The sequence below is a fragment of the Chiroxiphia lanceolata genome, chromosome 7 (assembly GCF_009829145.1).
Source record: "Chiroxiphia lanceolata isolate bChiLan1 chromosome 7, bChiLan1.pri, whole genome shotgun sequence".
NCBI lineage: Eukaryota > Metazoa > Chordata > Aves > Passeriformes > Pipridae > Chiroxiphia > Chiroxiphia lanceolata.
In genome coordinates, this window is record NC_045643.1 from 1,215,696 (window position 1) to 1,240,962 (window position 25,267).

The window sequence follows — 25,267 nt, forward strand, 5'->3', positions numbered from 1 at the left end:
TTGTGGAATAGGTTTTTCCCTGATTTCATAGCGAATGAAAGCTGAGGAGTGCAATGCCATTCTCTCCACTGCTGCCCCTTCTGTGGTGGGGGTTTGTTTGCTTTCAGCTGCACTCACCTGCTGGGAATGTCTTGTCTGAGAGCACATTCAAGCTGATCCTTTCATCTCTCACCCCAAGGCAGCTGCTGCTTCCTAAACCTTTGTCATCTTCCGTAGAAGGATGAGGGAGCTCAGAGGAACTGCTGTTTGGTGGCATCGTGCTGGGGTGTCCCCTTACCACCTTCCCCCCACAATCCAGCTTTTCCAGTACCTTCCCTCGTAAGTGTCTGTATGAGGACTGTAAAGTCAGTCACTGGTTCACCATTTTGGGGTAGATCTTCACCTTCCTGAAGAAGGGGTTGGAGCCACATATTCCAGGTGGCTGCTAAGGATACCAAGGCTTCCCATCCTGCACATATTTCCCTTGTGGATCTCAGAATGCCAGAATGGTTTGGGTTGCAAGGAACCTTAAAGCCCATCTCATCCCACCCCCTGCCATGGGCAGGGACACCTTCCCCTAGCCCAGGTTGCTCCAAGCTCCGTCCAACCTGGCCTTGGACACTCCCAGGGATGGGGCAGCCACAGCTTCTCCGGAAAAATCCATTCCAGTGCTTCCCCACCCTCATGGGGAGGAATTGCTTCCCAGTATCCCATCCAACCCTGCCCTCTCTCAGTTGGAAACCATTCCCCCTTGCCCTGTCACTCCTTTGTAAAAGGCACAAGGATCTGTCTGGAAGCAGGATGGGGCTAATGGGGTTTTCATGATAACTTGGAATTTCTACTGCTGTTAAATATGCTTGTATATACAGAATACATATTGAAGATGTATGAATGCATCTCCTGTGCACAAACAAGCACCTGGAAGACATCCCTTCCATGGCGAGGGGTTGGAATGAGATGGTCTTTAAGGTCCCTTCCAACCCAAACTGGTCTGTGATTCCATGATCTTGTCTCCGTACCCTATTTGCCCAAAGGGAGATGGCAGCAAGGACAACACTGGATAAAGGGAATGGCTCCTTCACACCCAGATATTTTGTGTTCAGTCAGCCAGGGCTGACTTGAGATTGCCCCCTTTAAATCTAAAAGAATAAAACAAAGCCTCCTGGGCACTTGTTGCTCAGCTCCCAGGAGGGGATGGCTTCTCACCTGCTGAGGCTGCAGCAAGATGTGTGTGCAGTCTGTGTCAGCCTGGAGGTGGAAGGGTTTATGGCTCTGTGGGAAGGCTCCCCAGGCTTGGAGGGTGTAGTGATGGATATTTAGGGGTTGCTGTTGGAGTGGAAGCTGGTTCAGTGCTGCCTGGTCAGGTGGGATCCTCTTGTGTGAAAGCAGCTGCTCAGGTGAGAGCCTTGTGGACCCCTCATATACAGCACTCCTGCCTTGGCTGGAAGAGTTGAGTGTTCTCCAGCAGTGCTCAGGACTGACCTGTGCATTTGGGTGTTTGCTGCTGGTTTTGTAAGAATTCCTTAAAGCTCCATGAAATCCATGTCTTGGTCAGCGGTGCCTTTGCAGGGCAGAGCCAGGACTGGATTTAACCCTCTGGGATGGACTTCCAGTCTGGAGACACAGCAAAGAAAGGAGGTTCAGCTGTTTCTCTCTGCAGGGTCAGTCATAGGATCATGGAATCATTAAGGTTGGAAAAGACCTCCAAGGTAATTGAGTACAACCCTTAACCCAGCACTGCCACTTCCACCACTAAGCCATGGCCCCAAGCTCCACATCCACACACTCTTTGAACACTTCCAGGAGTGGGGACTCCACCACAGCCCTGGGAACCTGGTCCAGTGCCTGACCACTCTTTGGTGAAGAAATTTCCCAGTATCCAACCTGAGCCTCCCCTGGCACAGCTGGAGGCCGTTCCCTCTCCTCCTGTCCCTTGTTCCCTGGCAGCAGAGCCCGACCCCCCCCCGGCTCCCCCCTCCTGTCAGGGAGTTGCAGAGCCAGAAGGTCCCCCCTGAGCCTCTTTTTTTCCAGGCTGAGCCCCCCCAGCTCCCTCAGCTGCTCCTGGTGCTTGTGCCTTCCTGAGCAGGGAGAAGGGAGTTGCTGAAGCAGAGCTGAGCACAGGGTTTGTGTGTGTTGTGCTCCGTCCTGTTTGGCGTGATCTGCACTTCCCTGCTGGAGTCCTGGAACTCAGAGTTGCCTTTTCCAAGCTGGAGCAGAGGGATTGAGGAGTGGGGCTGTTCCTGAGTGAGTCTCAGCTGTGGTTGCAACAGAGGCAGGACCGTGTTGCTCAATAGGCAGCTCTTGAGGTAAGTGTTGGTTTTGCAATGCCCAGCCAGCAAAATTAACCTGGGGAAATCACTGAGGGGAAAACAAAGGCTTGGGGGTGGCTTTTCCCCCCTTTTTCAGTGGCTTTTGCTGTGGGTGACTGAGTTTCAGGGCCCCGAACTCGGACTGGGCAGTCCCAGGCTCCTGCCTGGGTTCCCTGCTCTGGTTTGTCATTACATTTGGAAAGGGAAAAGCGATAAGGAATCTTTGTGCAGGGAACATTCCTCATCCCATGGAGTTCAGCTGCAGCTTTTGGGTCCTGCTCTGGAGATCTGATTAACCTGGAGGAGATGAGGTGTGCCCTGGGTGATGCCAGATAAAGCAGAGCACTCACACGTGTGGTGAGCGACTCCATTGTTTCTTCTCCACCTGTTCAGAGCAGCTTCCCAGCCTTCCCTGGCTCCAGTGGAAAAGACCTCCAGGATCATGGAGTCCAACCTTGGAGCACTGAGTGCCTCGTCCAGCCATTCCCTGAACACCTTCCAATGCCTGCCCACCCTTTCAGGGAAGGAATTCTTCCTCAGGTCCAACCTAAATGTCCAGACCCAGAGCTGTGCTGGCCCAGGAGAGCCCAGAGCTTCCCCCCTGCAGCTCCACAGGAATGTTGGCAGTTCGGGGTCCCCACTCACAGGCAGCTGGAGTCAAAGGGGAGATCCCAGCTGGCTTCCCCAGGGCTGGATCAGGCCCTGAACCACCAAGACAGCCAAGGACAAGAGCCCAACTATCCAAAGTGAGGCTCCTACCCAGCTGTATCACCGGCTTAACTGGGGTCACAGGTGGTTTTCCAATTACAGATTCTAATACTTCCTATTTTTTGTGATGGTTGGCTGCTTTCAGTGAAATTATAGAATAATAGAATCACAGAGTCAGATCTACCACCTTTGTCTGCCCTGCAGCACCGAGCAGGGAGAGCTGGGCAGCTTTGGATACCCTTCCTGGGCTTCCCAGGCATGATCCAGCTGTGCTTGCCATGCAGGGATGCAGAAAGGGAAGGATAAATCTGTGGAAAGCAATAACCATTGAAGTAGAAAGAACAGCTTTAAAAGAAATTGGGCTGTCTCTGCCCAAAACAGAAGCTGGATACCGAGTTTACCATGCAGCTATTCCAAGAGAATGGTGCAGATAGGCCTGAACAAGGATTTACAGAGGGGAACTGAGAAAATTGGCTCGAGGTGCTTTTTGAAGAGCAGAGGAATAGCATGGCATAAAATCAGGGCTCTCCTCTGTCTGCATCCAGCTGCAGGGGGTGGCCATGCAGCTGGATTTTCAGGAATCTCTGCTGACCTCACCCAGAATTCCCAGTTAAAGGCCTCACAGCTGCCGAGGGCTCTGCGGGAGGCAGCTGCTGCACTGACACAGTTGGATCCCAGGAGATACCCAAACAACTGTTTGGATAATCTGCCTGTATAGATCAATTCCTGGGAAAACAAGCTGTTCCCTGCCTGCCGCAGCACACCTTGAGCTGCTATAAATAGCTCCAGGGCCATGTCTTCCCAGGGCCAATTCCAGCACCCTTGTGGGCTCTCGGGATGGGGGGAACTCGTGGTTAGCTGGGAGTGGTTCCCACCGTGGGGAAGGCGGGTGCTGAGGGTCTCTCTCCTCCTCCTCCATTTTTTTGGGAGGGTTTAAAAAGTGCTCCTTCCTAACCTGGAGCTGTGCTGTACTGGATTTCATGGAATCATGGAATGGTTTGGATTGGAAGGGACCTGAAAGCTCATCCCATTCCACCCCCTGCCAGGGGCAGGGACACCTTCCACTAGCCCAGGTTGCTCCAAGCCCCGTCCAGGCTGGCCATGGACGCTTCCAGGGATGGGGCAGCCACAGCTTCTCCGGAAAAATCCATTCCAGCCCCTCCCCACCCTCCCAGGGAAGAATCCCTGCCCAATATTCCCTCTATCCCTGCCCTCTGGCAGTGAGAAACCATTCCCTTTGTCCAGTCCCTCTATCCCATGTCCAAAGTCCGTCTCCAGCTATCTTGGACCCTGTCAGGCACTGGAAGGGGCTCCCTGGAGTCTTTTCTTCTCCAGGCTGGACAATCCCAACTCTCTCCTTCCCCCAGTTGCCAAACTGGGATCCAAGCAATCCATCAGTCGAAGCTCTTCAGGGACTCTTGGAGCAACTGGTATTCCTGAGGGATCTAGAAAATTCTCTCCAGTTTTACAGTAAATATTTGGAGTTGGTGATTCTTTTAAAAGTCCCTGTTGAAACCGCACGTGTCAGGAACACGTCCGAGGTCAGCTCTGGGGAGGGCAATATTTGCTTTATTTGGGTGACTGACATGTTTTTAATCTGACACAGTCGTTGACTTGCAGGCAAAAAATAAACAAACTTGTACTGAGAGTTTCAGCCACACAAAGCAGAGGAGTCAAGGTGGTGCAGCCAGGAGCCACAGCATTCCTGGTGATCCCAGAGTTTGCATTGCTTCATCCTGTTTTCCCCTCGGAGCCTGGGCACTCGTTGCACAGGCAGGGAAGTTCCCTTGTTCCCAGATCCTCCAGGAGAAGCTCTTTGGAGCCAGGTGAGGACTCTGCTGAGCATGTCAAGGACTCTGCTTTTGCTGACTTGCTGGAAATTGGGATGTTTTTCTTTACCCTCGTGAAGGTTTGGGAGGTTTTTGTTGAGCATTCCTGTTAGAGTTGGATTGGGGAGTCCTGGGAGGGGTTTGCTGTGCTGCAGGATCACTTGCTTGGAGAACTTTCCTCTCCACCAAAACCAAGTTTTATTTCCATAATCATAATTTCTTACTCTTTCTCTCTCCCCCCTCCTGTCTTTTTCCAAAGCAGAGGTTCCCCAATGTCAGACAGAGGAGCTCAAGCAAAACCTTTTAGGGGTTTTGTCTTTTTTTTTTTTTTCCTTTAAAGGTTTCCAACCATCCCTCGTGCTTTAAAACTGCTGAAGCAAAGCAAAAAAACCCAACCCCTCTTTCTGCCTCGGGTTTGATAATCTGAAATTATCCATGTGAGCTCTTCCAGAGGGGCGAGCACAGTTCCTTGCACTGGTGTTTTTCCCCTTGTTTGCTGTTCCAAGATATCCAGTGTGGCAACAAATCCTCTGTTTTACCAGCTTTTAATGTTAATGGAGGTGGTGGTGGGAACACCCTCAGCAGATCTGCACTCTGAACATTATTCTCATGTTTAGGGAGCACGTTTGATTGACTTACATTTTTAAACGTGGCTCTTGTGGAAACTGGTCTTGTTGAATCCCAGAAGGGTTTGGGTTGGAATGGACTTCAAAGCTCATCTTGTTCCATGGGCAGGGACACCTTCCACTAGCCCAGGTTGCTCCAACCTGGCCTTGGACACTTCCAGGGATGGGGCAGCCACAGCTTCTCTGGGCGACCTGTGCCAGGGCCTCCCCACCCTCATTGTAAAAAAACCCTTCTTTCTTATATTTGATCTAAATCGACTCTCTTTTAGTTTAAATCCGTTTCCCCTTGTCCTATTAATATTTTATATACCCTCTGTTCCTCAGCAGTGTTAAACCTTGTGCTGTAAGCATTCAAAGCCCTCAAATTCATGAGAAATCGCCTCAAATTGCACTCTGTTAAATAGGGGTCATTAAAAAAGAGTTTAAAAAAGGGAAAGGTTATAAAAGCTTGTTGTTTGATACCCAATAATCCTTCCACAACTTTTAAAGGGAAAGTAGCATCTCCCAAAGCTTTGATCCTGCCAGGCATCCCTTTAATTAAACTTGGTTTGGTTTTCAAAATCTTTCTGCATGCAATATTCCCTAAAAAAAAAGTTCCTATAAAACCCCTTTATTTGCTGAGATGCTTCTTCTAATGATAGTAATTGGATCGTGTGAAATCCTGAAAATACTGAGCCAAGCCAGAATCCACACTGTCCAGTGGGATTGGGTGGGGAGGCCCTGGCACAGGTTGCCCAGAGAAGCTGTGGCTGCTCCTGGATCCCTGGAAGTGTCCAAGGCCAGGTTGGACGGGGCTTGGAGCAACCTGGGCTAATGGAAGGTGTCCCTGCCCGTGGAACAAGATGAGCTTTAAGGTCTTTTCCAACCCAAACCATTCTGGGATTCCATGAAAATCAGCTGGACAGTGGTTAACCTTGCTGAGGGGAAAGCTCTGGTCACGGGCATGCAAAGGGCAAAACTTCTGCTGCCAAATAGTAGGGAAAGCTGGAATACAAAAAAGTGATGAAATTGCTCTGAAATGATTTTTTAGGTCTCTTTTCTCGGGGTGCCAGTGAGAGTTTTAAGTGTTTTGTGCAGCTGGGGGAAATGTTTTGGTTTTAATTTTAGCCCCGCTAATAAAGTCTTGTCGCGTATGTCAATGAAGCAGAAAGAAAATTACTCCAGAGCTGACTGTAGGTTGTCATTAAAGCTGATTTCCTGCATTAAGCCAAAAACAACCCCAGATTCCATTTCTGGACTTCCTAAAAATGGTAGTCATGCTGACGGCTTCCTAAGCCCCAAACCCTGAGAGCTATAGAAATTCATACTAGAAATGAAAGTATTTGCTCCTGTCTGTCACCTTGTCCTGATCTTCATGTGTTGATCTTCTGCTGCTCTCTCTATTGGAAAAATATTTCCTTGTTTCCAGCTGTTGACACTTGTAGGCAGCTGCTTGTAGGGTCCTGCCTGCAAAATCCCTTCCCTTCTTCCTTTGGCCGAGGGAATAAGAAGTGATCTGTTGTTTGGAGAGCACAGCTGAAGGCACATCCTGCCAGATCCTTGGGCAGCAATGCCAGGGGGAAAATCCTGCCCTGGCTGCACAGACTCTTCCCAACTTTGGGAGGGTTTTGTCTTTGAGTTGTGTTTTTGAACCAGAACCCGGGGGGGGGGGGTGACAACTGCAGGGCTGTGGGATTAAACCTCACGTACTTCACTCTTTTCATGGCAACGGGTTTCTGAGAAAAGTTGTTTTCTGCTCCTCCCCCTCTATTTCCATCCTGGTGACTTGGATCTGATATTCTGGAGCTGATGGAGTGAGTTCTTCTTAGGCTGGTGCCAGGTGCAGAGAGGTCAGAGGCGTTTTTGAGGCACTGGAAGGGCTCTGTTGTACTGGAAGCTCTTTTAGGTCTTACCTTTCATTTAAAATATCTTCTTTGTGGTGGAATAGCGCTGTTTCATAGGACATCCAGATCTGGAAGGGATCATCCAGTCCAACTCCTGGCCCTGCCCAGGACACCCCAACAATCCCACCCTGTCCTTGAGGGTGTTTTCCAAACCCTCCTGGAGCTCTGGCAGCTTGGTGCTGTGCCCACTGCCCTGGGGAGCCTGCTCAGTGCCAACCACCCTCTGGGGGAAGAACCTTTCCCTGAGTTCCAACCTAAGCCCGCCCTGACACGACTCCAGCCATTCCCTGGGGTCCTTTCTAAGTATTCCACAGCAGGAATACTCACTTTGTGCCAGCTCTAATCTGTTTGTGTGGACAGAATATCCAGGAGTGGAGAGTCCATGGGGTGTGCTCCTGGAGTACCTCTTCTGGGGGAATTTTTCTGCAGGGGAGTCTTGTCTGTGCCCTGAAGTGTCTCTGAGACACAAACATGGTAGAAGTGGTGTGTCCCAGGAGATGCCTGTCTGGAGATGTTGCCGTGGATGTATCCCGTGTCTGTGGGACTCACTGCTTGGATTCTCTTTTCTCCAGGATCCTGGATGCTACTGCCAGCTTGGTTTAGTGTTTATTTCCATCTAAACTTAAGGAAGTGGTGGGAGGAGGTGAGCCTGGTGGAGAGTTGTGATGGAGAGCACTTCCATTGCTTGGTCTTTTTGGAGCTGCTTTCCCTGGGTCACTGTGAGGCAACCGGTCCAGACTCCAGCTGGAAGGAGAGGTGAGGGACTGAGAGATGCAGGTGGTGATGGGGGAGACCCCAAAGCATCAGGAGCCAGAGGGCTGTGGGAGATGCATGGATCAGGGGGCTCTTTTGGAAGCTGTGGGCTTGTTCCAGCAAAGCCAGCTCAGGATCCAGAGGCTTTGGGACAGATTGCTGTGGTAGCAGAGTTGAGGGTTGAGGAGCAGGTTTGATCTGCCCCTGGGCACATCTTGACACACTTTTCCACCCCTTGTAGGGAAAGGGAAGAGATGTGTGTTGCTGTAGGGACAGTGGGAACCTGAGGATTATCAGGGTGCTCCTTGGATTTAAGAGTGACTTTGGAAGTGATGGGGTTGGAACTTCTCACCTACAGGCACTTGAAATGGGTCCTGAAGCTGACTGGTATGAAACAATGAAAGCTTGGTCTGAAACAATGTCCTCAGTTGATTTTGTGGTGTTGGCAGGATCTTTGTACATTCTCTTTTGTCTCCTAATTGTTTGCAGGACCATAATGGTGTCATTTGCATGAGTTAATTATGGGGGAAGTTTGTTTGCTCTCTGTGCTGCGAGGGGGGCAGAGCTGCAGCAGCACAGCCCCAGCCTGCTGCTGCTGGCAGGGACCCTCCTGCTGCCCTTCCCACAGTTCCCACCCTCTTCCAGCCAGGAGGAGAACTGGGGGCTTCATGATCAGTGCAGTCTCTCCCAGATTTGCGAATCTCCCGGGTAAGTTGGACTGAGATGGGTGGAATGTATAGAACGATCCTTGGGCAGGGTGCTCCAGGATGATCCATCCTGACTTGCAGCCTGACCCTTCCTATAATCCTAGCTGGATCCACACCCCTGGATACCCTGTGCAGAGCTTCCTGAAGTGCAAGGAAGGCAGGACCAGCGTAAGAGCCGTAGCTTGGGGTCAGGTGCTGCCTTTGGCTCTTTCCTGAAATGGGGGAAAACCTTTATGTCTCCAGCCCTGAACCTCTCTGGTCCTGCTCTTTGTGCTCCTGGGATAGGAAAAAATGGAGGGAAAACGTATTTATGGTGGAGGGAAAGGGAGTGGACTTGGGTTGGGCACGGAAAGGTCAAAACCCACGTCTGTCAAACAGCGGGAGTTCGGTGGGATCTGGCTCTGGGTTATCCCAGAGCTCTGCTGGGATGATTATTGTTTGACACACTAATCCTTCCTGCCAAGCTGTGGGGAAGTACAGCGCGATGCTAATTACACATTTCTGCCTGGAGATTTATTGCAGCCTAGGAAAATCCAAAATGTCTTTTTTTGGGGGGGGGGGGGGGGTGGGAGGGCGTAAATAGACCCCCGGCTTGTCGTGGGGGGTCCGGTTGAGTCTCCCGGTAGCGCATCAGCGAGTCCGTCCCAAGGCTGGTTTTATGCGAGCGTTCCGCTCTGACAACTCTGAATCACCCGCTCAGCCCTTGATTTGCGTCAATCAAACCACATTTAAGGCAGCCTTTGTTCGCAGTTTGGAACACAAGACCCGGGCGAGTGTGCGAGCGGCTGCTTTGAGCGGCTCCGCCTCGAGCCGGGTTCAATAGGCCGGGCTTAAACTCGGGGGAGAGAGCCCGTGGTTTGGGCGAGAGGTGGGAGGGAAGTTGCTGATCTTTTCCTTCTCCCGCTGGATGCTGAGTCTGTACATCTTGGAATGTACAGATTTGTGTTCAGGAAACTCCTCTGTGCAGGATTCTTTTTGTAAGCACAGGGTTTATTCCCAAGTGTTTTTATATAAAGGGACGCAGGTTTTATCTTTAATTATTTGTGGTTTTTTTTTTTTTTTTTTTTTTTTTTTTTTTAATAAGAATTTCAATCGAACTTGTTCAAGGAGAGTTTGGACGATACTCTCAGGCACCTGTTGAGATTTTTGGGGTGTCCTATGCAGGGCCAGGGGTTGGACTTGCTGATCTCCCTTCCAGCTCAGGAGATTCCGTGATTCTGACCTAGAAACTGTGGATCAGGAGCCAGGCGATGGCGGAGCCAGAATGCAGCTCCCACCTCAGAGCCCAGAAATAAAATCCCTCTGGCAAACTCAGCCTTGGGGTGGGTGGGACAGGACTCACTGCTGCTGATGTGCAGGAAGGCTTTGGGAGAGGTGTGAAAAGAGCCCAGGAAACAACCAAACCACACAAGAGTCTTTCTGCCCTTTGCCTGAAGGTGCTGGTCCCACCAGGAGATCCTGAATACAGATGGGGAGCTGTTTTTTCTGGGAGTCAGCAGAGGTTTTGTGGGCTCCCTTTGGAGCTGCCTTAGGCAGATGGTGCTTGTCTTGCTGTACCCAGGTCCACTGTAAATCCTTTTCCTTTTTTTCCCACCTCCTTTCACTTTCAAGTGTGAGCGACCACATTCCCTGCTTTCATCCTTCCTCCCAGCCTTCGGAGCTAGAGCTGGGAGCTGAGGTCCTCCCTAACTCCCATGTTCCTGTCCAAACATTCCCTGCTTTCTCTTGTCCTAAACCCACCCCTGACCTAGTTCATTCTCAAACCACTTCCCTGCCTCTTCCTCTCTCCACGCTTTCAGCTCATTGAAGCCTCTTCTCCTCCTTCCCGTCCCCCTCTGGCACCAGTCCTTGTGCTCATCAAAACATTGATCTCATGGGCTGGAGCTTTGCCAACATAATAAGGCCACTGCTCTTCCAAACACTTTCCCCCCCCCCCGCCTTCCAAACACAGAAACGATTTTTATTTTCTTCGCTGGACTCACTTTCACTATTTTTCAGGCTGAAATTAGAGGATTAATTCCTGTTTTCCTGCTGACAGTCATGGAAAAGAGCTAATTTCCAAGTGTCAGGATGCTGATCCTTATCTCGTTCAGTTCCCAAAGAAGGTAATAAAAGAGCTGTAAGAAGAGGTGGCTGTGGCAGATGCAGCACAGGGGCAGATGATGGTCTGTTAACTCCTCGTGTTGCGCCCAGCTGTGGAAATAACTCCATAAAGGGTGGAATCCCCATCCCTGGAGGGGTACAGAGAACCTGGGGATGTGGGATGTGGGTTCATGGGTGAGTGGTGGCCTTGGCAGTGCTGGATTAGGAGTTGGACCTGGTGGTCTTAGAGGGCTTTTCCAACCTTGAGGATTTTATGATTCTATGAAATGGGTCTTTCTTCTGTTTGGAATCTTGGCTCTGATTCAAGGTGTGTCAGAGGAGGGGTTTGGGTGGGGGGCTTTAGGAAGTGTGACTTTCCTTTCTTGAGGCTTTTAGGTGACATTCTGTTTTCCTTTGCTTGAGCAGGACAACTTAAAGGAGGGATACCTGTTGTGTCCTTGTGTTTTATCACTGACAAGCACCTGCAGACATGACTTTGGTACAAGACAAAAAGTGCAGCATTCAGGTGCCCTTTGGTGTTTAGGAGCCCTTCTCCAGCCTGGCTGGGGTGGGAGACAGGACAGAAAAGTCCTGTGGAGTCAGCTGGATCCCTAGGGCAGGAATTTTCCTCTGGTTTGTGGGATATGTAGCAGATTCCAGTTGTTTAATGAAGCACCCGTGTGGATTCTTGCACCTTCCGCCTCTCTGGTCGTGCAGGTCTGTGGCTGACAAGCTTAATCTCCAGTGTTTTCATGGATACTTGGCCACCTCCTCTTGCTTTTCCAGGCTGCCCAAACCTCAGGAATATGGCCTAAGCCCAGATGAGTTGGGGATGTGCCAGAGTGATGCTGTTGCCTCCCTGCCCAGGAGTTCCTGGGGCTGGAAAGCTCAATGGTCACACTCGGGACTGAGCTGTTTGGAAGCCCCTCCTGACCTTTGGTTTGTGAACATTTCGAAATTAGGGAATGGCTGCAGCTGAGGCTCAGACTGAGGAGAAGGGCAGTGAGTTCTAAAAGGCTTTGAAGACACCAGGCTGTGCTTGGGCTTAGGGAAGGGAGGCCCTAAAAGCCAGCCCAGCACCGGGCTGGGTGTTTTTAGGACTGCGAGTGCCCCACTCAGTGCTCCATCTCCAAGTGTCTCCTACCTGGGGAAGCTTCAGTTTGGGAATGTAGGGACAGTAGGGAATGCCTCAGGTTTGTGCCTGGATTTTGTGATGGCTTGTGGCCTGGGATGTGAGAGAGGCATAAAGCTGTGCTGAGGAGGAAACCAGCCCTCCTGAGAGGACCCAGATCCAAGGGAAGGCTGTGATCAATCAAACCATGCTTGATTTTGGCACCCTCTTTGTGCTTCACCTCATGGAATGGTTTGGGTTGGAGGGACCTTAAAGATCATCCCGTTCCACCCCTCAGGTTGCTCCAAGCCCCATCCAGTCTGGCCTTGGACACTTCCAGGGATCCAGGGACAGCCACAGCTTCTCTGGGCAACCTGTGCCAGGGCCTCCCCACCCTGACAGCCAACAATTCCTTCCCAATATCCCATCTAACCCTGCCCTCTGCCAGTGGGAAGCCATTCCCCCTTGTCCTGTCATTCCAGACCCATGTGAAAATCTCCTTTCCTCACTGTGTGTCCTGAACAAGCTGAAAAAGCAGGAGGGAGAAGACTTTTTCCACCCTGAACTGAAGGCAAGGTTTTGGCAGTAATTCAGTGGAAATTAAAGTTCAGACTTTCTATTAGCTCGACTTGAGTGGAAACTGGTAAATGCTCTGGGATTCTGTCATTCTGGAACCTAGGACTGCACTTAGAAGTTTTTTTGAGATGTTTTTGCTTTTCTTCCCCAGTTTCTGAGTCCTCGACTGGCTCTTCAATTTTTTAAAGGTTTCACAACAACAACAAAAAAAATCTTCATGTTGTGTTTTCCTCTGTTTTTAAACTCTTTATAAGTAATACTCCTGAGCTCGAAAGTGTCGATATTAACACAGAATCCACAGGGCAGCACCTCCTGTTTTGTGCTACTTTAGCAAGTGATGTTCAGTTTGATTCAATAACTACAGATGCTTCAAAAACCTTTTTACCCTTAGGCAGTGGAGCCCTGAAGTGCTTTTGGAGTGGATCTGGAGCCTGGCTCCCTGATCCAGGGGCTGGGCAGACAGAAATGGGGGAAAGGAGAATCACAGAATATCCTGAGTTGGAAGGGACCCACAAGCATCATCCTGTCCAACTCTGACACCCCAACAATTCCACTCTGTACCTTAGAGTGTTGTCCAAATGCTCCTTGAGCTCTGAACAGTGTGTGTGACCAAACTTTGACTTCAGGTGAAAATTGTTTGGTTTTGAGAAGTTCTGCAAAATCTCAGTCCTCTGGAAATATAAACTTAACTTTGACTTGTTCCTGGTGCCTCAAAATACGGGTCTTCATTTGTATTAGAGTCTCTTATGTGGGGTTTTTGATATATTATTATTATTTGCTTTGATTTTGTTGAATCCCCTTGCTGATCTGCAGGCACAGTTGCTTTGCTTCAATCCAAAAGTTACCCCAGAGGCAGGAATGGCAGGAAGGAAAAGGGCCTTACAAGGAGGCTGGAGATGGACTTTTCACAAAGGCTTGGAGTGATGGGACAAGGAGGAATGGTCTTAAGGTGAAGGAGGGAAGGTTTAGATTAGACATTGGGAAGAAATCGTTTCCTGTGAGGGGGGTGAGGCCCTGGCACAGGTTGCCCAGAGAAGCTGAGGCTCATGGATCTGTGTTCCTACCTCCTAAGTCCTTTGTGATGGTTTTTATATGTAGGAGCTACTTTTGAGGGCTGATGATAATTTGAGATGTGTAATAAACCCCCTGGATTGTGCTTCTCATGGAAAAAGCTTTGCCTTGGGTGGTTTTATTCCTGGTTTGATGTGTGTTTAGGGAACCAGGCCTAAGGAGAGATTGGGAGCCCCTCCCAAGGCGGGAACTGTCTGAGCTCCCCCCTCCCAGAGCCACCAAAACTGAGCCTGAGGGCACACCTGGAATCCTGGGATCAGCTCTGGGCCCCTCATGCCAGGGAAGACACTGAGGGACTGGAGCATGGAATGGTTTGGGTTGGAAGGGACCTTAAAGAGCATCTCATCCCACCCTCTGCCATGGGCAGGGACACCTTCCACTAGCCCAGGTTGCTCCAAGCCCCCTCCAACCTGGCCTTGGACACTTTCAGGGATCCAGGGGCAGCCACAGCTTCTCTGGGAATTCCATCCCAGCCCCTCACCTCCCTCACAGGGGAGAATTTCATCCTGATATCCCATCTATCCCTGCCCTCTGGCAGTGGGAAGCCATTCCCTGTGTCCTGTCCTTCCATGACCTTATAAAATGCAGTTTTGGGGCCTGAGAGGGTGTTGTAAGTGGTGGATGTGTCGGGAAGAGCGTGCACGCCTCCCTCTCGGAGCTGAAGGGCTTCTCCAGGCTGGGGCTTCCAGGAAGGGATCTGTGAAAATTAGGGACAGCAGGAAAATCAGTCTGGCATTTACAGCACAAAGGAAAAGGAGAAACGTGAAGCTGGATCTGTGGTGGGATGCCTTGGGAAGTGATTGCCTGGCTTTCCTTCACTTGGAAATCCAATTGCTGGGCTGCATTCTTTTTCTTCCCGCTGCATTCCTCATTTGGAGCATTGTTTGTGCTACCCTTGGAAACTTCTTCACTTGTGTGGGCAGCCCTGGAAGTCTGTTTCCCATCTTTCTGAAGATTCCAGCTCCTTAGGGTTCTTTTGTCATTCAATTTTCTCTTGTTTAACAGGGAATTAGGAAACTGGAATAGAAGCAGTGTGTGTTTTGCCTTAGGAAACATCAGTAGTCCAGTCACCATTCCAGAAATTCCTCTGGTTCGTTTTTTTGTCTCTGTAGCAAAGCTCTCAAGGGTTCTGAAGGCTGGGAATGTAAACCTGAAAAGGTCAAAGCTCACGTATTCCAGAGACAGGAGAACAGGATGACAGGGATGCAGGGACACCACTGGATTTTAAAGCATGACTGGAGAACAATGTGTTCAAAGAAAATGGTCCGAGGAGATGCCTTGGGTACCCAGGAGGAGTTGGAGGGAAAGCAGTGAGGATTTACTGGTGTTACTCCGTGACTTCGGAGCAGAGAGGGATCAAACCCCAGGATTTATGGCCACGAGAAAGGTGGGAGGTCTTTGTGTCCACTTTCTTCGCCTGAGGGATCCCAGCAGCGAGGTGATGCCTGGGAAAGTGGCAGTTCCAGGGGTTTTCCTGTTGGCCGAAGGTGCGTTGAGTTGAGTTGTGTTCCACAGGTCCTTTCTGGGGGAGCTCACTGCTCTTGTCTGGAAGACTGTCCAAAGGCTGTCTCTGGCCAGGGACAGGACCCCAGGGAACAGCTGGAGCTGAGTCAGGAGGTTTAGGTTGGATCTCAGGCAAAGGTTCTTCCCCCAGAGGGTGGTTGGCACTGACCAGGCTCCCCAGGGTTTGATCACGGCCCCAAGGCTGCCAGAGCTCCAGGAGGGTTTGGACAACACCCTCAGGGACAGGGTTGGATTGTTGGGGTGTCCTGGGCAGGGCCAGGAGCTGGACTGGATGATCCATCAATAGTTTCCCCATCCCTGGAAGTGTCCAAGGCCAGATTGGACAGGGCTTGGAGTAATGTGGGCTAGTGGAAAGTGTCTCTGCCCATGGCAGGGGGTGAAACAACAGATGATCCTTGTGGGTCCCTTCTAATTCAGGATATTCTGTGGTTCTGTGAAAGGTTTTGGTTTGGATGAGTCCTTGTAGAGCCCTGCAGTGATTGCAGGATCAGCTTTGCCTTGATGCATTTCCAATCCATGGAGGGAAAAACCATCCCCAGGGAATCTCCCTGGAGTCACAGCACTGATGAGTGTCGAGTGTTTTCAGCTGCTCCTTTGCTCGTGGTGCACAAAGGATGAACAATTCTGCTGGCTTGGCCTTAGGAGTGTTGAAATGTGGGTCAGGATTGATTTTCCTGGGAGGCCATGGATTGATTGGCACTGCTGGTTTGATGGGAATGGCACTGGTGGTTTGATGGGAATGTCAGCGCAGCGCTGCCTCCGGATGCACTTGCACCAGCAAAAGGCAGCACTGCTGTGTGTGATTCCATGGACAGGGATGGATTTTCCAACAGTGGCTGGGGGAAAGGAACCCAAAAATAGCTGTTGGTGTAAAACACTGGAGGATGTGGACAAAGCTGATGGAGAAATTTGCCATTTAGCAAAGTTTGTAATCACGGCGGTTCCTGATTGTAAATAACATCCAGGTGGGATGTTTGGGATAATAATGTGCACTAGTTCCTGGGAGTGAGAAACTGGGAAGATGAGCATTTAGTTAGTGGTGAATGCCTTGGAGTGTGGGAAACACCAGCAGGCTCCTCTTCCCCTGCCTTACTCCCGCTGCTTATCCACTGCCAGCTTCCTCATCCTCGGATCCCACCCCCCGGTCACGGCTTTCTCCTTGGCACGAGGAGAAAAGCTCATCCTGAAGGTGTTTAAATCATTGCAGGGCATGAGCTAAGCTGGAAGTGAAGAGTGAAAGGTGCTGCCAGGACCACTGGGGAGCTGCCTGGTTCCTTCCAGGCTCTGGAGCAAGGACTGTGTCCTGTGTGGTGGTTCCAGAGGCAGGGATGAGCTCCCCAAACGTTTTGGGAGAGCAGCCCCTGTGCCCTCCTTCCCCTGCCTCGGTTTGAGTTCTTCCGTGGGCCGTTTCAGGGCTGTTCACCTGGATTTGGGGTCCACCTTGGGATTTTCTTCCATAGGCTGTGCAGGGCTCAAACTGTGCTACAGGCAGAGGCCACCAGTGCCACCAGTAAGCAGGGAGGCAGTTGTGTAGTGGGAAACCAGAAACCAGGACCACACTGTCTAAAGAAGCTGATGATTCCAGTCACTCTTTGCCACCCTGGAAGAGAGGAGGATAAAGCTTTCAGAAAGGCATTTCCAGCTGAAACATCTCCAGAGAAATGCAGGTCCTCTTAATACCACTGTTAACTTCTCTCACTGGTTTTTGGGATGTGTTGTAGTTACTGAACATGCTGAGCCTGCTGTTCAGGCCAACTGATGGAGGATATTGTTGTATTATGCCCCCAATTATATGGATAAATGCATAGAATCCATACATAGACATACATTGATATCAATGTGTTAATTGATGTGGTCATCACAGAGTCACAGAACGATTTGGGTTGGAGCTCATCCCATTCCACCCCCTGCTATGGGCAGGGACACCTTCCATTATCCCAGGTTGCTCCAGGCCCTGTCCAGCCTGGCCCTGGACACTTCCAGGGATGGGATGGTGTTGTTTTCTGTATATCAAGCCTTCTATTCAATGATTTTCCATGTCTATAATATGGATTTGGAAAGGCATTATGAAGAAAAAGGCATGACTTTGATAGTCATTTAAAGAGAGAATTCAAGCCTGTTATGAATTAAAAATATTCCTTAAAGACATTAATTCCTAACTCCAAGCAGCATGTGCCTCCTCCCCAGAGAGCCCTCCTTGGGAGAGCAGCAGCTCTGGAGGCACAGGATCACTGGCTTGGAACAGCCTGGCTGATTTTGGCCAGTCTGCCCCAGCTCAGAGCCTTTTCCTCTCCCGGGTTGTGCAGCAGAGTAACCCAGGGTTGTCTTTTCCTGACACAAACAATCCCTGGAGCAGCAATGGGAGAGGGTTCTGGATGCTTTTTGTAGCAGCTCCCAATTAAAATTTGCTGACCTCAAGCTTCCCACACGCTTCCCTGCCACCCCAAGAAGGCTTGAATCACTTTTTGAGGCTTTCCTAAATCATGGAATTAAAGTTGGAAAAGCCCGTTAAGGCCATCAAGTCCAACGGGCAGCACAACCCCCTGTCCTCAGATACCACATCCACGTGTTGTTTGGACACCTCCAGGGATGGGGACTCCACCACTGCCCTGGGCAGCCCCTGCCAGTGCCTGACCACCCTTTCCAGGAAGAAATTTTCCCCAGTATCCAAAACAAACCTCCCCTGGCACAGCTTGAGGATCCTAACAAGGATCCTGTCCCTTGTTCCCTGGGAGCAGAGCCTGACTTTCCCCTGGCTCCCTCCTCCTGTCAGGGAGTTGCAGAGGGTGAGAAGGTCCCCCCTGAGCCTCCTTTTCTCCAGGCTGAGCACATTTTGATTTATCATTATTGATTTGTTATCAAAAAACCTGACATAACAGAGAAATGACTTAAAAATGAGAAAGCAAGGCTTTTTTTTTTGCTTTTTTTCATAGATTTTTGCTCACTGAGAATGATGACCCTTCTCGGCGCCGCTGTCGGTACAGGTTGGCTGATTCTGCTCCTTGCAACTCTTGGCCCTTGTTTTACTTAGCTGTGGGTTTTATTTTCCTGGTTGTGTTGGAAGATGTGGGGATTATGATGGTTTTTTGGGAGAAGAGGGTTGGGAAGACCTGTAGGGCTGCTTAAGACATCTGATGGCACATGGACAATTGAGTTGGTCAGCCTGGAGAAGGGAAGGCTCCAGGGAGACCTTGGAGCCCATTCCAGTGCCTAAAGGGGCTCCAGGAGAGCTGGAGAGGGACTTGGGACAAGGGATGGAGGAACAGGACACAGGGAATGGCTTCCCACTGCCAGAGGGCAGGGCTAGATGGGATATTGGGAAGGAATTCCTGGCTATGAGGGTGAGGAGGCCCTGGCACAGGTTGCCCAGAGAAGCTGTGGCTGCCCCTGGATCCTTGGAAGTGTCCAAGGCCAGGTTGGACAGGGCTTGGAGCTCTCTGGGGTAGTGGAAGGTGTCCCTGCCCATGGCAGGGGGTGGAGTGGGATGAGCTTTAAGGTCCCTCCCAACCCAAAGCCACCATTATATTCGGAGCCCTCCGCAGAAGAAGGTTTTAGAACATTTGTTTCCTTTTGTAACACGCAAAAATATTTCGTCATGCAGTCATCTGAGAAACCCTCCCGGATTTCAGAGCTCACCTGGGTGTTCCAGCTCCCGAGGATCCTCAGGACGTGTCAGTGGTGTCTCCAGACAGTCCTGGCAATCTGGGCACTGCCGCAGGTGCAGCCCAGCAGGTGCTTTGGGGCTGTTTATTCCCCTCGGAGGCTGCACATTGTGGGGAAAAGCTTCTGTGCCCTAAAGGAAGGACAGTAATACTCATTAATACACTTTTTAAACTTCCTTTATCCTGTTCGTCACGTCATTTTGGACATATGCCAGGTCCAGCCTTGACGATGCCTGTTGGAATCCTGAGGGCAGTTTTGGCCCCTCGGGACAAGAAGGACAGGGAAGGGAACAGAGCTGGGAAGGGGCTGGAGCAGCAGGAGCAGCTGAGGGAGCTGGGGGGGCTCAGCCTGGAGAAAAGGAGGCTCAGGGGGGACCTTCTGGCTCTGCAACCCCCTGACAGGAGGGGGGAGCCGGGGGGGGTCGGGCTCTGCTCCCAGGGAACAAGGGACGGGAGGAGAGGGAACGGCCTCAGGCTGTGCCAGGGAGGGTCAGGTTGGATATTGGGAAAATTTCTTGCTGGGAAAGGTGGTCAGGCCTTGGCAGGGGCTGCCCAGGGCAATGGTGCAGTCCCCATCCCGGGAGGGGTTCCAAAGCCATGTGGATGTGGCACCTGGGGATGGGGGTTAGTGCTGAACAGTGCTGGTGACTGGTTGGACTTGGGGATCCTGCAGGGCTTTTCCAACCTGAACGGTTCTGGCATTTTGGGTTGGCCTCATGGAAAGGTGGACTCACTTCTCCTTGGCTTGGAAACAGGAGTTGCTCCTCTCCACTCCAGGAATGGGAGGTTTCCGTTTGGGAACGTGCCACCCTCCTGTCCCTGTGTTTAATGCCATTTCAAATGCTTTCACTAAAGCAAATCCACATTCTGGTATTATCTACTATTACTAGATTAGATCACCATGGAATAATGAGCCAGTGTGGCAAGGCAGAAGCATTGTGTATTCCATGAGCATTTCAGCTTGTGTTAACCCCTTATTTCCAACAGAACAGGAAAAAAAAGGGAAATTCTGAGTGGGAGGGAGTTGTGCGTTGTACCTTTCTGGGGGCACTGGGGGGGATTTTCCTCTGTTGGAGCTTTCTGTTGCTTTCCATCATCAAGGTGAATCAGGGGAGGTGTTGGGAGCTGTTCTCTGAGTGAATCCCAGCTGGAAACACTCAGGATGAACCTGTGTAACCTCGTGGGTAAAATGCCAAGGTCCCTGGAGGATAATTTTAAGGAACACGCTGCTTGGGGCATCCTCAAAACACCTCTGTGCTCCTGAGGCCTTGTGCCTCTTCAGCTACTTCTTGCTGTAGCTCTGCTTTCCCTTCCCATCAGTATTTCTTCCTTGGAGGAGTTCCTGGCACCTCCTCTGGTGGCCAGCAGGTAAAATTGTGCCTCCTGTTAGGAGGGGAGAATCTGGAAGCCAGCTGGACAGCCTCATTCTAGGGAGTGGAGCAACCTGGGCCTGGGACAGGGAACCTTCTCTACAAGAAGGTCGAGTGCTCAGGATCTCCTTGGCCTTCAGAGGGTGTGAGGTGGAACAAGTGACACTTTTCCTGCTGTGAAATCTGCCCAACACCTGAACAGGACCCTCCATAGCCCTGGGAAGATCTGCCACAGCTTTGGTGTGAGCTGGGAGAGCCCCTGGTGAACCTTGGACTGCTCCCAAAATTTGGTCAGGAGTGGTTTCAAAGTCCTTTGCTTTAATTGCATTTTTTTTGTGCACTTCTAGGCTTGTTTCAGACCTTACCTGGTGATTTTGGTTAAGCAGCTGCCCTTTGGTGGGCACTCTCTGCACTTCTGGTTTGGGCCTCCTGAATTAGCACGTTGGGAAAGGATTCTCACCTCTGGATGTGAATAACTTCGGGGGTGCTTGGTGTGTAATACCCTGAGATTGGTGCTTTGTCTGTGATCCTTAAAATGTTGGACTAAAAGGAATTTTCACTGGTGAGCAGCAGATTTGATGCTGTTGCAGTAATAGGCTTGGATGTGGAGATGGGACAATGTGTGAGGATGAGTTTTCTACCCTGACAGAGGGTGGGGTTAGGTTGGATATTGGGAAGAAATTCTTCCCTGTGAGGGTGGTGAGACCCTGGAATGGAATTCCCAGAGAAGCTGTGGCTGCCCCATCCTTGGAAGTGTCCCAGGCCAGGTTGGACGGGGCTTGGAGCAACCTGGGCTGGTGGGAGGTGTCCCTGCCCATGGCAGGGGGTGGGATGAGATGGTCCTTAGGGTCCCTTCCCACCCAACCCCTCTGATGGTTCCAGGATTCTTGGGAAGGCAGAGCTGCTGAGGCTGTGCAGGGTGGGTTAGCTGCTGGCTCTGAGCCCAGTCCAGAGGGATGAGCTGAAATGAGTCCTTTCCTACTGAACTCCAAATCTCTGTTTAAATCCAAGCTCTCAGGATGAAATTTTCCCCCCCCAGGGATAAGGGAATAGGCTGCTCTCCCCAGGATGGGGCAGTTCTTAAGGTGAGAACGCAGGGATCTGGGTCTGAACAGATGGCACTGGCCTGCATAATTCCAGCCCTGGGGAAGAGGGGAGCTGTGCTTCCTGGGATACCTGGGGGATGGAGATGTGGAGCTGTTGTTTCTGGCTGTGTTGTCCTGGTGCACCCTGGGGAATGCTGGGGACAGCAGGGAGGTGGAAGAGCCTTCCCAGGGTCCTGCTCAAGCTGTAGGTCTCCCAGAAGCTGTGTGTGAAGCAGACATGTCCTGTCCAACTTCCCTGATCCTGCTGTTTGGTTTTTGCCTTCAATTGGAAGTTTTCTCAGATCCCTGAAGGATTTTGTTCGCCTCTGTGGGGTTTTCCCTCAGTATTTCCTCTCTTGTCTTGTAGCAGAAAGGCTCGATGGAGCATGTGAAAGTCTGGAAGCCTTGGAGTCTGGGAGCCACCTGGGACCCAGCAGCTCCATAAACCCGAGCCCTGATCCATTTGCTGTTTCCATGTCTCTGTATTTATTTTCCTCAACGAAAAATTCCCCCTTTTTTCCTCTACTCCTTCCAGCTCTGCCATGTGCTCAAGGAGCTGCAGCTTAGTAGTGAAGTCCTGGATGGTTCCCATGGCCAGCAATGTCCAGGGAAGGCTCCAAGCATCAGTTTTCCTTTGCCTGTTTTCTCCCTGCCCTCTGCTTCATCCAGGAATTTTTATTGGGTTTAGCATTGGTGCCATGGGTTGTTGAGTAATTATTATCACTTCCCTTTTTCTGGAGTGGAAAGGATCGGAACCTTTGGATGCAGCCTGCTTTGGAAATGGTTCACAGGGTCATGGAATCTCCTGGGCTGGAAGGGACCCACAAGGACCATCCAGTCCAACTCCTGGCCCCTGCCCAGGACACCCCAACATCCCTAAAGGTGTTGTCCAAACCCTCTTGGAGCTCTGGCAGCTTTGGGGCTGTGACCATTCCCTGGGGAGCCTGTTCAGTGCCAGTCACCCTCTGGGGGAAGAACCTTTCCCTGAGATCCATCAAAACCCCTCCTGAACGATCCCTTTGGTGGGTGAGTGTTATTCAGCATGTGAGCCAACAGGGCTGGGGCAAGGAAGGAAATACAGGCTCTTTGGTTCCTGTAACACACAGTTTGTTCCCTCTTGGAACCTTTCCTTCCCGTGGTGTCTCTTTAGCTTGAACAGCATGTCCTGGGAGCATGTGGGCAGGAGCTGGAGCCTCCTTTGAAGCTGTGGAAGAGCCAGGCTATCTTTTAGCTGGATTTCTTCCTGACAGTTTATTCATTCTGGAGAGAAGGGAAAATTAGGCAGGTTATTGAACCTTCTCTCCTGCCTTGGAAATGTGCTCCGTTGCTCTCCCGCCGCCGACAATTGGGGATAATTTCAAGGTGGCTTTTCTTCCTTTTCCCTCACTTCATACTTGTATCAGCAATCAGTTCTGAAAAACCTCCTGAAATCTGCGGCTGGGCTAAAGGGGCACCGTGGCTGTGAGTTTGGAGCCATCCAATGGGAATCCGTGGGTTCTGAATAGTGGGTGATTGGGAAATGGCCGGGTGCCAGCAGCAGAGGCAGCCCTGGGGGGGGCTTTTTTTAGTGTGCTGAAGTTCAGGGGATCTGTCTCAGCAGATTAAGCTCCTCACGTTGATAACACTGATCTCCTGTAGAAATATTTAACTGCGATTGTGGAATGCTCCCAGGAAGGATGGAAAATTTTACCCACTTTGGATAAAAGACTACATTAAAACTTCAAAGAAAAAAAAAACAAAAAACAACACCACGCAGGGAATGGGAACATTTTGCAGAATGGCTCTGGAAAGAGCCTGTTGGTTGAACATAACATTCCAGAGGGAAGTTAAACGCTTGGGCTGTGCTAATTTCTTGAGGACAGTCACCTTTTCCGATGGATTGCACCCTGCAGATGGTGGCAGATTGTGCCCTCCTCCACTCCTGCCAGGAGCCTGTGCTCACTGACAGAATCAAAGCAGTGAGGATGGAGCTCTCCAGAAGAGTTGATGAATCTCTTGCCTTTAAAACTGAAGTGCTTCGTGCCAGGGAAAATATCCATGAATATATTTATAGTTCCGAACAGCGGAGTCTCGGCTGCTTCGGAGCAAGTGGGGAAATTGCTGCTCCACCAAGTCTGTGAAAGTGGAATCTACTTTTAGATGCTTTGAAATGATAGTCTGGTTTTTTTATCCAGCATTTAAAAATATCTGAAGGCCAGATTTTAGAAATCTCTACAGAATGGACAGGAAGATGAAATATATGGACAAGGTAAAGCTGGGAGATAATGGCAGGGATTATGGGATCTCGGAATCCCTGAATGGTTTGGTTGGAAGGGACCTTAAACCTCATCCCATTCCACCCCCTGCCATGGGCAGGAACACCTTCCACTAGCCCAGGTTGCTCCAAGCCCCGTCCAACCTGGTCTGGGACACTTTCAGGGGTCCAGGGGCAGCCACAGCTTCTCTGGGAATTCCATCCCAGACCCTCCCCACCCTAACAGTCGGGAATTCCTTCCCAATATCCCATCTCACCCTGCCCTCTGGCAGTGGGAAGCCCTTCCCTGTGTCCTCTCCCTCCATCCCTTGTCCCAAGTCCCTCTCCAGCTCTCCTGGAGCCCCTTTAGGCCCTGGAATGGGCTCTCAGGTGTCCCTGGAGCCTTCTCTTCTCCAGGTGAACCCCCCCAGCTTTCCCAGCCTGGCTCCATGGCAGAGGGGCTCCAGCCCTGTGGTCAAGGAATTAGATCAGCAACAGGCAGACTGGGACATTTTTCCTGCTGCCTGGTGTTGGTAGGACCGGGATAACAGGGGAGTGCTGTGCAAGTCCCAGGTTGACTTTGCCTGCGGCATCTCACCTGCCGTGGGTTTAACATCAGGACATCTTGGATCCTGCAGAGCGGGAGTTTCCCAGCACTCTGGGAGACAGGGACACAGTGGGAATGGTGGGAGTGGAACCCCTGAGGAGGTGTTGGACACCCACCAGCAGAGACCTGCTGACACTGGCCAGGAAGAGAGGCTGGGGGATGTGGTGGGGCGAGCCCGACCTGAAATAAAGCCCAGCCTGGGACAGAGCTCTGTGCCTGGGAATGTCACTGGCTGGGCGGTGCTGGGAGGGTGGAATCAGATGTCAGCCTTTCCTGCCTGGCACTGGAGAGGTGGAACTGCAGCGGGACTGGGAGCCTGGAGGAGCCTGAGCAGCTCCGGAGAGCTTTTGGGAACGGCTGGGAATCCTGGTGCTCCACGCTTCTCTGGGAGAGACTGCCTTTGCCAGGTGGGTGTTGGGTGGGAGCAGGAGGGTTCCTTGGTGGATTCTGAGCCCTCTCTGAGCTGCCAGGGTGGGACATGGGATTGAGATACGGCCTCTTCTGCTCCCTGTGCTCGAGATTGGCCCTAATTGGACTTGGCCTTTATTTTCCATGCACTGAACAGGCTGATTTTGAAACTGGTTGTAGAGAAATGGAGTGAAACTCAGCATTAAGGATGGGCATTTTTGGCTTAAAAAGGAAAAGCACCCACCAAAAGTGTGGTATGCATTCTCTTCCTTTAATGGGGTAATTTTTCCTTTGTATTTTATTGTTTCTTCCCTGGATTCTCTGCCTGGGAGGCAGTGGAAAGGTTGGCTGTGGGGGGTTCTGCCTCTCCTTGCCCAAAGGGGGAAACAAATCTTTTGGAATGGGGCAGCTCTTCCTTCTTGCTGTAATTTTATCAGGGCCACGTGCAGTGAGCGTTATCTCTCTGATCCCATGGATGGGTTATTCCACACCTCACATCCCTTGCATTTACGTGGAAAGGATGATTTTATTCCCGTGGATTTCCAGAATGACACATCTTTTAAGTTCTGGGTGGATGAAGTCACCAGAGTCTGCTGGAGAGACTGAAGATTGTCATGTTTAGTAGGAGTTGCTTTGTCCTCCCACTGCCAGGAATTAAGGAAAATAACGGCCTGGGAAGTGGAACACAATCCTTTCAGGGCTTGGCATTTGAAAAGCAGTGTCTTGTCATTTGGATATTAGTCT

General features: G+C 50.9%; 1 protein-coding gene across 5 annotated transcripts in view; it reads left to right on the forward strand.

The window, feature by feature from the left end:
* The window catches only part of HDAC4 (histone deacetylase 4), a 223,999-nt gene that overhangs the window by 47,247 nt on the left and 151,485 nt on the right, over positions 1-25,267 (forward strand). For 2 of the 5 annotated variants that reach the window (XM_032692526.1, XM_032692520.1), the window contains exon 1: positions 7,985-8,090. The exons of the other annotated variants lie outside the window; for them this stretch is intronic. In XM_032692526.1, coding sequence (XP_032548417.1) covers positions 8,000-8,090 — 91 coding nt within the window. In that variant the 5' untranslated portion in view covers positions 7,985-7,999. Of the gene's footprint in view, positions 1-7,984; positions 8,091-25,267 lie in introns of those variants that run through there. 5 annotated transcript variants of the gene reach the window in all.